Here is a 14,864-nt window from a genome sequence, read left to right on the forward strand (position 1 = left end):
CTTCCCATGCACTTTCCAACTGGGTTTTGTCAGTTCACACAGTTCATACAGCCAGTTTGGCGTGTAGTGGTTGAGTGTGCGGACTCTAACCTGGGAGAACCGGGTTTGATTCCCCACTCCTCCTCTTGCAGCTGCTGGATGACCTTGAGCAAGCCATAGTCCTGACAAGAGCTGTCCTTGAAAAAGCACTTCTCGAAAGAGCTCTCTCAGCCCCACCTACCTCACAGGGTGTCTGTTGTGGGGAGGGAACCCTGACGATTCCCTGGAAGGCCAGATACTGAAGCTCATATACCTTGGCCCCCCAAATGAGAAGGGAGCACTCACTGGAGAAGACCCTGATGCTGGGAAAGACTGAAGGTCACAGAAGAAGGGGACGGCAAAGGATGAGATGGTTAGACAGTGTTATCAAGGCAACGAACATGAAATTGGGCAAGCTCTGGAGGACGACGGAAGACAGGAGGGCCTGGCGTGTCGGACTCGACTGTGTGACTGAACGATGATGATGACAACAACAAAAGCTCCCCCCCAATGTCCGGGAATGCTGAGTCGCTCTCTCCAGCAGTTTGAAGGGAGCCAGATCCAGTGTGCAGAATTCCAAGCTTATTCAGTCAATTCCTGGACTACACCATTGTGTGGACGGCATGAAACACGGGAAGGAGACTGGCTGGTGGGACAGGATAGGAAGATGCTTCCTGATTCTCTCCTCCTCAAGTTCATTCACAAGTTCAGAACAATGAACACCCCCACCGCCAGGGCCGAACAGGGACACACGATTCTTATCTGACCACCGATGCTAGTTTTCTGCCCCGAAGCACTTTCCCTCTGCTCTGTCATGCTGCATGCAATGCACATTATGCCTTTGCATCCTTCACAGGCATTCTTGCCGCATGCCTCCCACCTTGTGACTTGAGATAAAAAGACTCAGATCTCCACTCGTACTCACATCTGACAAGGGAGTTTATGCCTCTCAAAAGCTGATACCCCAAGAATCTTGTTGGGCTCTAAGGTGCTACTGGATTTCAGTTTAACTGATTCTCTCCCAGACTCCCTAATAGACATTATACCAGGGGTGGCCAGATTTGCTTAATGTAAGAGCCACATAGTAGAAACATCAGACGTCTGAGAGCCACGAGACATGAACAATTATTATACACGGTATTGGAAAACATACAAATTTACTTTTTATTAATATTAAATAAGACTGCCAGAAATAAGAACAAAAGGGGGGGGGACAGATATTGATCGTGATATTTAAAGAGACAGATGCTTTCTCTAAGCTGGCGGGGTAGGGGCTTTGAGAATGCATTTGAAATTAAAGTTGTTTTCTTTCTCTGCTCCCCCCCCCACCTCAAGCCTACCCAGGGAGAGGAACACTGGCTAGGGAAGGGAAGACTGGTCAGGGAGGCATGCCTTCGCTTCCCCAGCTGCCCTGCCAGGAGCCGCACAATATGTGTGAAAGAGCCGCATGTGGCTCCCGAGCCGCAGTCTGGCCCCCCTGCATTATACTGTTCCATCCAGCAAAATAAGATCTTGCAAAACAGGGAGGAGACATGGAGAGTGGTGGGTCTCGTTGTTCATTTCACTATCAGCAGCCCATCAGGTTTTTGTCTCCCTTGTTTGATATCCCAGTGTAAACTCTGGTTCCCACTGCACCGCATGAGATTCATATCAACAGATCAGTCCCCAGTCTGTGGCAAAAACCTTCTTAGAGCTTAGGAGAAGGGGGCATGCAGCTTCACTGATTTAATAGATATAATATTTCTGATGCTATAGAAAATCTGCGGCTTGCAGGGCATGCACAATGCCCACTTCCCCCCCCCCCCCTACCCGTCAGCACATTGGGGGCACTTGTAAGCACTAACGGGAAGGTTCCCTTTAAACGGTTGGGGGAAAGCGGGAGGCGTGAGCGTGATGTCATCACGTTAGGGTTTCAGGGGACTCCTCCTTTAGCACACGGTTCAGAAAGTACAGATTGTTGAGAGTAGCCCCCAACACTTCCATCCTCAAGTCTTCCATACAACATGGGCAGGGAAAGAGTAAACATCTCGCCTACCCTGACTCTCCATTACAATATGGGGGCTTAGATGAGCAGTCTAGAAAGTGATAGACAGATTCACTGGTATGGTAAGCCATGAGCCTGTATCAAGTTTAGCAGAGTGCACTATTGGATACACACAGCAGAGCCTCTTTAGTCTACATGTGCTGGCAAAGCTACAGAGTTACACAGAGCCAGTTGTCTGTTTCAAAACTAATAAAGAGTTCTGTATTTAGTGAACTCCGTTCTAGATAGGAAAGATGAGAGACAGGAATAGAATCTAACTACCTGGATGGACACAGATGCAGAATGCATCAGCATCCATGGTGGTCAAGATGGAGAGCAACATGCTCCCTCTTTGTGTGTGTGTGTGTGTGAGAGAGAGAGAGAGAGAGAGAGAGAGATCTTTTGTTCCTACCCTCCTTCCCTCCCTCCCTCCGACGCCCGTTTGAATGGTTCCGTCTACCTCCCCCTCCCCCACGGCGCTGCAAATTCAGCCGGGCCCGGAGCAGGATAAACCAAGTGAGGAAAGGAATGGGGTGGGGAAGGATGAAAAGCTGGGAGAGACAGGCGTCCGAAGAAGACTTTGCGCGCCCCGCCCCTGTACGGCCAAAACTCTGGCCTGATTGCTCGCGGGACGAGCGACGTCCCACCCCCTTGGCTGCTTCTCTTTGGGCGCGCCACCTTCGGAGTTAGGTGGGGGGGCGGGTTAGTCTGTGTAGTCTCCCCAATTGATTGACAAAGGAAGTTTGGGAAACACCAGAAAGAGAGAGAGAGAGAGAAGTGTAAACCGAAGGAAGGAAGCAATTCCCAGAGAGTATCAGTCTACACATCAAATGTACAGGGGCATAATAATAATAATAATAATAATAATAATAATAATAATAATAATAATAATCCTTCGATTTATTAATCGCTCAATCCTGCAGAGCTTGCTGGCTCTGAGCAATTTACAGTTACTCATTCACGCAGGACTAACAATGATTTATGGGGGTAAGGGAGGACAACATACATCTTTTAAATCACACACATTCACAGTCGGGGAGGGTTTGTTCAGCTGCAGGGTCAGACGTGTTCCGTCGGCATATTCACTTCGGCTTGGCTAGATGACGTCAACTTCTCCAGGTCTTGCAGCGCCACACTGCCACCGCCTGGCCGGAACGGCCCATTACAAGCTTCTCGGAGTCGAAGATATTTTTTTTTCTTAGGCTTTCAATCTTGCGAGCTGAGCATTCCGGTCGCCAGCTAACACCTCCCCCACCAGGGTTTTTTTTGGTGTGCCCACCCTCTCTAAGGAGTGGTACCCATTTTATCTACTTTCACCGAAGCTTTCGAACCGCTGGGTGGACGGCGAGCTAGGGACAAGGTTGGTAGCTCACACCAACACGGGGCTAGAACTGACAGCCATACTGTTCAGCTCAGATGTTACTAACCAGAGAATAAATCCTCTGTGCCACCGCTCCCCGCAGAGAGCAAACAGGAAGGAATGCTCCCAGTTTGCCTGTCTATCTATCTGACTCTCTTGTAACCCCCCCCCCAAGGCGGAGGCTAAGAGACAGTGTCTACCTCTTCTCTCCCAACAGAAAGCAAGTGTGGTTAGAGTGATGGACAAGGATCTGGGAGTCCCAGGTTCAAATCCCCATAAAGCTTTCTGGGTGTTGTTGGGCCACTCATATAGCTTCCACTGAAGAAGAGTGTCTTGTTTCCCCAAATTCCTTACAGGAAGGGCAGGATAGAAGCAGGGTAGCTCCTTGCTAGCTTTGAACCCAGTGGTTAGTGCTGTAGGTCACTTTCACAAGAGCTCTGGACCAGTTGATACTCCCTCTGTGGCTCAACGAGGAGCCGCACTTGCAATTGCTGTAAGCCAAAAGAGCCACATGCCCTGGGCACCAAACATGCCTATACAATAATATAACTGGTGGTAGAAAGTGCCATCAGGTCACAGCCAGCTTATGGCAACCTTGTATGGCAGTTGTGGCGAACCTATGGCACGGGTGCCAGAGGTGGCACTCAGAGCCCTCTCTGTGGGCACGCGTGCCATCGCCCCAGCCAGGCCCAGACCATCATTAAAGTGTTGAATTCTCTGCCAAATAATTTTAAGTAAATGAAAGCATTTGGGATTGCTTTCCTTACTTTGTCTGGATCATCTTAAGTTAATGTATGAGTTGTTTTTTCTAAAGTAAAACCTCAGTATTCAGGTTAAATTGCTGTGTTGGCATTCAGCGATATATAAGTGGGTTTTGGGTCGCAGTTTGGCACTCAGTTTCTAAAAGGTTTGCCATCACTGCTGTATGGTTTCTAAGGCGAGGGCGGGAGAGCGGTAGTTTGCCATTGCCTGCCTCTGTGGAGCAGCCCCAAGACTCCACTTCCGAAATCTGATGAGATCAGGCTAGCCGGGGCTATCCAGGTCATGGTTATAACTAGGAATTTGAATAACTATAACCAGAGGCCGAAAAGAAGAGTGGGTGGTTGTTGGAGAGGATTGGCCCTGGCATGAGGTCCGCAGCTCAGGAAAGTTAGCAGCTTACCCATCCTTCAGTCCCTCCGTCAGTGGCTGTTTCAGAGTGTGAACTAGAGATGCCAGCCCTCAGGTGGGACCGGAAGGACAGCTCATCTCCAGACTGCAGAAATCTGTTCCCCTGGAGAAAACGGATGCTTTGGAGGGTGGGCTCTGTGGCACTGTACCCCACTGAGGTACCTGTCCTCCCCAGGCTCCACCCCCAAATCTCAGGGAGTTTCCCAACCTGGAGCTGGGAACCTTATCCCTCCCGCCACCCCCCACTGGTGGCCAGGGAGGACCTAGTAACCCTAGTGCGAACCATCTGCCAACCATATGCCCTACTGGGTAACAGCCAGGCCCAGTTTTCCGGAACATGCATCATATTGGGAAACGGAACTCGAAAGAGTCACAGGTATCATGTCAAGGAGCCACGTGTGACTTCTGAACCACTGAGTATCACTGCTCTAGACTCTTAGTTTTGCTTTTTGCAAAAGATGGAATGGTTGGTCTGGATCAATGCTCCCTCTAAGTTGTGGAGTCTTGTGAGCAAAAATTCTACTTTATGAGCTACTGGCATTAAAACAGTGAGCCAGCAATTTGGCTACTGCATACATTAGTTTGCTCTGAAGCCATCCTTCCTGAGCGAAGACAAATATGTGTGAGCTGGAGGCTAAAAAACTGTGAGCTAGCTCACATTAACTCAGCTTAGAGGGAACACTGGTCTAGATGCAATGGTAACGCCTGTCTTTAAACTTCAACTAGGTCTAGGTGGGCCTACCCTTGACGGTGACCTGGAAACTGCAACTGGTGCAAAATGCAGCAGCACAGGTCCTTACAGGGACACCTCACACCGCGGATATCCATCTGGTCCTCCACGAGCTGCATCGGCTTCTCGTGGAGTACCGGATCAGGTTACGGTGTTGACCTTTAAGGCCCCTAATGGTCAGGGAGCTACATACCTCTGGAGCCGCCTCTCCTGGTATACCCCCAGTAGAGCATTACACTCAGAACACCAGAACTTATTGGTGGTCCCTGGCCTGAGAGACATCTGCCTGACTCGACCAGAGCCGGGGCCTCCTTTCCCCTGGCTCCAACCTGGTGAAACTCTCTGCCAAATAACATCTGTGCCCTCTGGGACATATTAAGTTCCTCTTAATGTCAAGGCAGACATGTTCCGCCAGGCGTTTGGTTGAGAAGAAGAGAAGAGATTGGATTTATACCCCGCCCTTCACTTGGAGTCTCAGAGCGGCTTACAAACGCCTTTCCCTTCCCCTCCCCATAACAGACACCCTGTGAGGTGGGCGGGGCTGAGAGAACTCTGACACAAACTGCTCTTTTTCAAGGTCAGCTGTGCCAGAGCTTGTGACTGACCCAAGGTCACATCAGCAGGCGCAAGTGGAGGAGTGCGGAATCAAACCCGGTTCTCCCAGATTAGAGTCCACACACTTAACCACTACACCAAACTGGCTTTCAGGTCAGCAATGGTTCCGTCTTGGCACTCCCACTCACTGCTTTCTCCCCCCCCCCCCCGGCCGCCCATTTCCCACAAGATACTGGCATGGTTAGTAAACAATGGATCAGATGATTATGTTTTTATTGCTTCATGTAAATTTTAATTTGTTTTATTGTTTTATTGATGTTTTATACGACTGTACCTAGCAGTTCGAAAGCAAGAAATTGCAAGTAGATAAATAGGTACCACTTTGGTGGGAAGGTAACAGCGTTCCGTGCCCCTTGGTGTTTAGTCATGCTGGCCACATGACCACGGAAATGTCTTTGGACAGCGCTGGCTCTTCGGCTTTGAAACGGAGATGAGCACCGCAACCCTAGAGTCGGACTCGACTGGTTTTCGAGCAAAGGAACCTTTACCTTTACCTTTACTGTACACCACACGGAGCCTAGTTTTACCGAGGAGGGGGTTGATAAATTTAATAAGGAAAATAAACACCTTGGCTGATTTCACACAAGGAGTTGTTCCACCGTCATGCCTCCCTTTGCCCCGTTTCCATTGGTCAATTTCCCACTCGAAGCCGCGCGGCCGCATTTTGGCCCGCGGCTTTGCCCGATTTTCCCCGCGGTTTCCTAATCCTCAAAAAACAGGATCACGAAACCGCGGCGGAAAATCGGGCGAAGCTGCGGGTCAAAATGCGGCCGCGTGGCTTCGAGTGGGAAATTGACCAGTAAAAACGGGGCAAAGGGAGGCGTGACGGCGGCGGCGCTCCTTGTGCGAAATCAGCCCTTCTCTCCTGACCAGAAGCAAATTCTTGTAGAAAGTTTCGTTGAGCACCTGGGGATTATGTTCAAGGCTAAGGAGCAGGAAGTTAGTTCTGAAGTTCAGTAGCCTTGTACTAGGGGAATGGAGGATGTTTTCCCCTTCCATAAAACTCTGATATTTTATAAGGCCCACCCACCTCTAGCAGTTTATTTCAGTCACGTATAAAAGTCTGGGTGGTGTCAGGCTAGAGTGTCCGGTGAGGATCCGAGGAGCAGATTCAAATTCCCCCTCTGCCATGGAAGCTTGCTAGGTGACCCTGGGCCAGCCATTCTCTCTCAGCCAGTGTTCCCTCTAAGCTGAGTTCGTGTGCGCTAGCTCACAGTTTTTTTAGCCTCCAGCTCACACATTTTTTTATCTTAGATCAGGAAGGATGGCTCCAGAGCAAGCTAATTTATGCAGTAGCCAAATTGCTCGCTCACAACTTTAATGCCAGTAGCTCACAGAGTAGAATTTTTGCTCACAGGACTCCACAGCTTAGAGGGAGCATTGCTCTCAGCCTCACCTAACCTGCAGATCGGTTGTTATGAAATAGTTTAAGTCAGAATGAAGACTTCAGCCTCCTTGAGGAGAAAAGCAAGGGTATAAAACATCTAAATAAACACATACCAGGTTGTTGTTGTCGCTTTGTATGCATTTAATTTTTTGGAAGCATTTTGGAATCCCACATGAATCTTTCACGGGAGTAACGTGCAGAGTCCATCAACCTTTTCAGCCCATCTATCAGAGACGAGAGAGTCACAAGGGGGGAAGGACATGTCCCCTTTTGACTCTGCTGGAGATCTGGTTTTTTTGTCTTAGATTTCTTTCCCTTGTGAGCCTCAGTTTCCCTTCTCCCTGAAGTAGTCTGCCAGTTTCTCAACCGCTTCCACGCACACGCTGGGGTACATGCCCTGGGTGTACGTAGCGACCAAGATGAAGGATTTGGTCTTCACGGCCACCACCCCTTTTTCTTTGCTTTTGGCGTAGATCGCGCTGTCGTCTGCCCGGACGCAGTCGTAATGCTGGCCTTTAAAGTAAAGGCCGTTCCTCCTCACCTGGTACAAGTTCTTGTAGAAAGCTTCGATGAGGAATTGTGCTTGCGAGTGGATGTTGAAGCCAGGCGTTGAAGCCAAGACCTTTCCGTCATCGATCCGGAATAGGGCCGCACTGGCCACATGCTTCGTTCTGGTGAGCCCCTCGATCAGCATGCTCTGGGCTTGGTTCATCTTGTTTCCTTCTGTGCTTTTCACGGAAGGACTCTGCTTCTTTTCTGGTTGCCAGGCTGCATGTCTTAACTGCCAAAGTGTCTCCCAAAGACTCCTGGGAGGTGTAGTTTCTGGACAGTCCTGAGATTTCTCTGCTGGAGAGTCCCACAGTTAGTTCCCTGGAGGGAAGGAACAATGGTTTAAAAACTGCCCTGTATTGACATTTCCAGAGACAGGCGTGACAGCTGCCCAGGAGAACCGATAGAGAAATTTGGGACTATACCAGAGTTGTGATTGGAAGCCTCGTGTTTCTCTCACCCTCACCCCCAGTAAAAGACAGAAGTGGTGAAAGACTTCAGGCTCTTTTCCATTTTTCTAAACTTTGGAAACATTTCAACGTATCTCAGGGTACAGAAAAGGGATCTGAATAACAATTGAATCATTATTAATGTGATTCACATCCAACAGTTAACAATGGTTTATGTGTTGCTTTTGGCACCTAGAATCGTTCAACACTGTTCATTAAATTAATGATTTAATATTTGATAATTGATTAATGAACAGTTAAACACTGCACTTGGTATTTACTATATTTACTCGAATACAAGATTTCTTAAAACACTTGTCAGTGACATTTTAAAAGGAGGGTGGTGTCAGAGCTCCCACCCACCCCGGCTCACAAGAAGGCTTTGAGTGAAGGTCAAGAACAAAATGTATAATACTGGGGAGTGAATCCTCACTGCCCAAGGCAAGGAGCCACCACCAGCCCCTCTAAGCTAACCCTGAGCTGAGAGACTGAGGGACCAGGTCTTCAGCCCTACTGGGTGTTAATCAAGACGTCAGCCCTGCAAGGTAGGACCCTTGCAAGTTGAGTTCAAAAACAATTACTTGGTAGCTGTAGCCAAAATAGGCCAAGGTATTGGGGTTTAAGACTGAAACCCCAAACCCCAAATAACACCAGTGGAGCATAATTAATAAGGTTTATTAAAAGAAATGTGCAAAAGTATACAAATATAGAAGCAGTGGAAGTAAACAATAAAACGGAAGGTTTTGGCCCAGGAGAGGAACGGATCGGGGGCGCAGCAAACGGGCATGATCTTACCGCAACATCTGGGAAGCGGCGCACACCCGTCCCCGATCCGTCCCTAAAGTCGGAAAACCCGCTGCAAAAAAGAACCTCCTACAGAGGAGGACTTACCAGGAACGCCGCATCAAGCGCGGCCGTGGGATCGCTGGCGCACCCGTCGTCTGGAGCAATGCAGGCTCCCGGCCAAACTGCGCATGCGCACACATGCACAGTTTGGCTGCTGCGCTCAGCCTTCAGTGGCTTCCCCCCCGGCATCTGATCGTGCCAGGGAGGAACTGCGCGGCGGCTCAGGGGATCTATGTGGTCCCGCCACCGTGTGTCTCTTTTGGTGCAGCTTTCAAAAGCCGCACTTTGCCCATGCTTCCCCCCCCCCATGTGGCAGGGGGCCTAGAATACTTATTCAGGCTTTAGTCCTGTGACCCCAATGTTACCTAGCAAGACTGAAGGTATGAAATCCAGATAGAACTACAAAACCAAGAGGCAGATGTTCCGGCCACACAAGGCCCAACCTACAGTGAAGAGGATGGCCAGATGGAAGGAAGGATCAAAACTAGAATGAATGATCTTGCTTAATGTCAGACTGCCCGCAGCTGGCCTGATCCTGTTTGGCCAACCAGGTGTGTTGCTAACACAGGTGACCACATACATCTGCAGCTGTAATAAGTTTAGTTTAGTTTATTGTTATTGTTGTAGCCACAAGTTATAACATCCCAGCATATACATCAACATATAGCAGTACACCCTCCAGTTTGGTGTAGTGGTTAGGAGAGCCAGTGTGGTATAGTGCTTAGGAGCACGGACTCTAATCTGGGAGAACCGGGTCTGATTCCCCACTCCTCCACATGCAGCTGCTGGCGTGACCTTGGGTCAGTCATGTCCTTTCTGAGCTGTTCTCTCAAGAGCAGTTCTCTCAAGAGCTCTCTCAGCCCCACCTACCTCACAGGGTGTCTGTTGTGGGGAGGGAAAGGGAAATGAGATTGTAAACTGTTCTGAGGCTGTGGTCACACACACTAAATAATCCACTTTCAATCCACTTTCCAACTGGATTTTGCCAGTTCACACAGTGAAATCCCGTTGGAAAGCGCACTGAAATTGGATTGAAAGTGGATTAATTAGTGTGTGTGACCACAGCCTGAGACTCCTTTGGATAGTGAAGAGTGGGGTATAAATCCAATCTCTTCTTCTTGTTCCTCTTCTCCTCCTCCTCCTCCTCCTCCTCCTCCACAACAGAAGGGTTAAAACACTTTCACATAACACAATAAAAGTTAAAAAGTGTATAAAACTAAGATGGTAAGAAGTAAATGCAACTGGGGAAAAAAATCCATATGATAACACAGAATTACAATTTAGCTAAAATTCTTGCAGGATTAGCAGGTGCTAATTTCTTCCTTATATTTATTGATTTAAAATATCAATACTTTGAGGGCAACAAAAGCGATAGCAACAGCCAATGAAAAATTAATACATTCCTCTTCTGAGCCAGAAAAATTTACAAGTTGATTCAGCAGTTTCAAATGAACCCATTGAAGAAGCAATGTAGAATGTAGTGTACAATGTCTTCCACCTGATTAAGACCCCAAGGACAGAGGCGTTGTCCCGCAGGTATTTTTTTTTTAATCTGCCCTGTAAATAAATGGCATAGTTTGAAAATGTGCACTAGCAAACGTTTTTCTTAACGTAACATTAGAAAGGTCAGCTAAGTAACAAGAGAAGGATTTGTTTTTCTTCATCCGAGGATACCACAGAGAGAATTTGGATTGTCAGGCCATACGAATTATCACGAAGGGCATCTTTTTTTAAAAAAAGCCAATTACAAATTTTGCTTGAGTCCCAAAACTTCACAGCCTCTAAGGAGGGCAAGGAGTATAACTGCAGAACAGGGGATAGCAAATTGGACCGCTGATTCCCCTCCTTGTAGTACCAAAACCAGTATTTTACCAAATGGTCTTCAGAAATACTGTCGAGTTCCTTATAATATTTTAATAGTTTCAAGCGGACTTTTGTTGTTTCGCTGCTAGCACGGGACCCGCCCATGCCCCTGGTTCTTTGTGCTGATGAAATGGAATGTGTGTGAGTGCCGCACTCCATCCGGGTCTTTGCCCTTGAAGCTCCCCGGCCCATGATCTCACTTGCACCTGTGTCTGACTCCATCTCATCCTTTATCTCTCTGGAAACTGTAAGTCATTCTGACATTAATTTCCCAGAGAGGAGCCTTCAGTAACTTGACTAGGCCCAAAGAGCCTCAACGAAAATTTGAAAGGCCAACCAAGAAATGGCTAGACAAGGCCAGTTGTCTGCAGAGAGGTGAGAGGACGTGCAGCTTGGGCACATAGAAAGTGCAACTGTTGGGGCACCATTTTCCTTCAAGCTTTCTGGCTTGGCACCAGGGTTCAAATGTAAAGAAAACAGCCGTGAGAGTCTGACCCACAGATCAAGCAGTCGACAAGACTTGCAAAGAAGATGCTTTCTGTATATTATGGGCAACAAGCACTACAACACAATAGACAAATTCCTTCAAATCATAAGAAAATCCTAGTGTAACGATTTGAAGGGATTTGTTTATTGTGTTGAAGAGCTTGTTGCCCATAATATACAGAAAGCATCTTCTTTGCAATTTATTTATTTATTTTATTTATTTAGATTTATATCCTGCCCTCCCTGCAGACTCAGGGCGGCTAACAAAGGCATAACGCCAGGTAATAACAATAAAACAATAAGAATACAGATTAAAATTACCAAATAGACAATTAAATAATTAACCAAAGTTCTTAAAACATTTTCCGGTGCTCCTCTACTTACTTCCAGATTTTGAAGTCAAGATGGTGTTCTCCATAATCTAATTGCATAACAGTGCCCCACTGTTGTCCCTAGGCACATCCCACTCCCTCCGATGACACCCGCACCAGCGATGACAGTATGCGGCAGTTATAGGGCGTTGATGGAACAGTGGTGGCAGCGGCTCCTATTCAAAAGCCTGGCAGAAGAGCTCCGTCTTACAGGCCCTGCGGAACTGTACGAGGTCCCGCAGGGCCCGGATCTCCTCTGCGAGTTCATTCCACCAGATAGGAGCCGCCACCGTCTTGTCGACTGCTTGATCTGTGGGTCAGATTCTCATGACTGTTTTCTTTACATTTGTTCTCTGATTAGGTCGTGATTGTCCACACTTGTCTTAGCACCACATTTGCCAATCTCCAGGTGGGGACTGGGGATCTCCCAGTATTACAGTTGATCTCCAGCCAAGAGAGAACAGTTCCCCTGGAGAAAATGCCTGCTTTGAAGGGTGGACTCTATGGCCTTGTACCCCACTGAGGTCCCTGTCCTCCACAAACCCTGCCTTCCTCAGGGCTCCACCTCTCACATCTCCAGGTCTTTCTCAACCCAGATATGACAACCTTACTTGGCACTCTCTTCCTTCATGTTTTCTGGCTCTGAATGAACCGGGCCAATCGAGAGATGGATGGGCAATCACAAAAGCACAGTGACTATGACAGTGGAACCCTTGAATGGTTGCAGCTTGGGCTGGGGGGGCTGGTAGGGTTGCCAGGTCCCAATGACGCAATGGCAGGGGGAAGGGTGGGATGGAACTTTCTGGGAGCGGGGAGGAGCACCGCGACATGCCTACATCACCACAAAGTGACATAGGCACGTTGGGGATATCAGGTGGCGACACTCTGGCTTTTGGGGGAGACCTCTATGGTAGAATTAGCTACAAATCATAGAGTTTTGCCCAAAAACCAGAGTGTCGCCATCTGATGTCCCTGACGTGCCTATGGCACTTCTGGGTTACGTAGGCATGTCACGGTTATTTCTGGCTTCTCAGAGGTAAGAAGGGGTAATTGGGGGAAGGAGCGCACGAAAGTGGAGACCCCGGCCCAGACGGGGAGGTCTGGCAGCCCTAGGGACTGGGAAGATAGAGATCGGCTGGAGAAGACTCCACTGGTCATCTTTCATGTATAGCCTTTTCTTTTTTAGAGGAGTTGTTAAGGTCGTCCTCGTTTTGAGTAAATATGGTATATAGAATTTTCAGTCTTTAGGCTCCTTTGACATGATCTTGTTTTAACATTAACAACAGCTCTGCAATATAGGCCAAATATATTGTCATCTCCTTGTAGGGTTACCAGGTCCAGTTCCAGATTGGGAAATTCCTGGAGATTTGGGGACAGAGCCTGGGGAGGACAAAGACCTCAGTGGGGTACAACGCCAGCGAGTCCACCCTCCAAAGCATCCATGTTCTCCAGGGGAACCGATCTCTGTAGTCTGCTGATGAGCTGGAATTCCAGGGGATCCCCAGGCCTCACCTGTAGGCTGGCCTCCCTATGTTAGGTATGGGAGTTGAAGTGTTGAGAGAGTGCCTTACGTAAGTCAATCCAGTGAGTTCATGGCAGAATTGAGATCTGAAGTGAGTAGGGTTGCCAAATCAAAATAACTTATTGGCGGGGGAGCCTCGCTGGGCTCCGGGAGCCGTCCCTCGCCGCCAGCACGTCACCGGAAGTGACGTGCGACGTTGATCACGTTGAAGACGTGGCCCCGATCATCGGAGGGAAAACCATTGAGTTTTCCCTCCGATGATCGGGGCCACGCCCCCAACGTGTTTGACGTGGTTGCGTCACCTCCAGTGACGCAGCCACACTGTGCTTCGGGGGGCAGATTTCCCCCCGGGGCCCGATTCCACGGCAGCAGAAATTTGGCCTCCGAAGTGGGGGTTTACCTGCCCCCACTTGGCAGCCCTAGAAGTGAGGATCTTGTGAATCCCCCCCCCTCTCTTTCACTTTGGTGTAATGGTTCGGAGCACGGAATCTAACCTGGGAGAACCAGGTTTGAGTCCCCATTCCTCCACATGCAGCTGCTGTTGTGATCTTGGGTCAGTCACAAGTTCTCTCAGAGCTGTTCCCTGAGGAGCAGTTCTCGAAGGAGCTCTCTCAGCCCCACCTACCTCACAGGGGGTCTGGTGTGGGGAGAGGAAGGGAAAGGGGATTGTAAGCCACTCTGAGACTCCTTTGGGGAGTGAAGGATGGGGAGACTGTATGCTCTACTTTCAATGCAGTTCTGAGCAGCGTTCTAACATTCTAAGTCCATTGAAGGTTATCAGAAAGAAATATTATGATCCAGCAGCGTCCTTATTAGCTGTACTGCTTGTGGGACCTGAAAGATGTTCCCTAGGGATGCCAACCTCCAGGTGGGACCTGGGAATCTCCTGGAATTACAGTTCATCTCCAGACTACAGAGATCAGTTCCCCTGGAGAACATAGGCCCCGGTCACATGGGCCGGATATCGCGGGGGGGAGGCATGACTAATTGCCCCGGAGGAAACTAACGCGCGGCCGCCCGAGCACACGTCCCGGTCGAGGTCCCGTGGTTCGGGGTAAATGCCGATCAGACGGGTATTCTGCAGCGCGGCACAGAAGCCACGCCGCACGATCGCACTAGCAATCGCTCTTTGTGTGCATGCGCTGTTGGGCAGTGTTGCTCAACCTGTGGAGACAAACAGTGGCGGGCGCCGGATGCCACATAAGTCCACCGGGAACGCGATCAGACGCCCGCCCTTGGCCCGCGGTTTCAGGAAACTAGTACCTCGTAGGTTGTTGTTGTTCAGTCGCACAGTCGAGTCCAACTCTTTGCGACCCCATGGACCAGCTCCTGCCAGGCCTTCCGGTCTTCCGCCGTCCTCTGAAGTTTGCTCAACTTCATGTTCTTTGCATCGATGACACTGTCTAACCATCTCATCCTTTGCCGTCCCCGTCTTCTTTGACCTTCAATCTTTCCCAGCATCAGGGTCTTCTCCA

At 49.0% G+C, this 14,864-nt stretch overlaps 2 protein-coding genes across 2 annotated transcripts in view; one reads left to right on the top strand and one right to left on the bottom strand.

Moving 5' to 3' along the window:
- COL26A1 (collagen, type XXVI, alpha 1) overlaps positions 1-14,864 on the top strand; it is a 222,597-nt gene that overhangs the window by 71,353 nt on the left and 136,380 nt on the right. The window lies entirely within an intron of this gene.
- Positions 7,629-8,015, bottom strand: PFN4 (profilin family member 4). Its single transcript, XM_015408037.1, has one exon. The coding sequence runs from the start codon at positions 8,013-8,015 to the stop codon at positions 7,629-7,631; it is 387 nt and encodes a 128-aa protein (XP_015263523.1).

This window comes from Gekko japonicus, unplaced genomic scaffold (genome assembly GCF_001447785.1).
Source record: "Gekko japonicus isolate JY-2015 unplaced genomic scaffold, Gekko_japonicus_V1.1 scaffold1, whole genome shotgun sequence".
Lineage (NCBI taxonomy): Eukaryota > Metazoa > Chordata > Lepidosauria > Squamata > Gekkonidae > Gekko > Gekko japonicus.

Coding starts and splice junctions, on each gene's coding strand:
- PFN4 (XM_015408037.1), bottom strand. CDS start 8,015: ATGAACCAAGCCCAGAGCATGCTGATCGAGGGGCTCACCAGAACGAAG.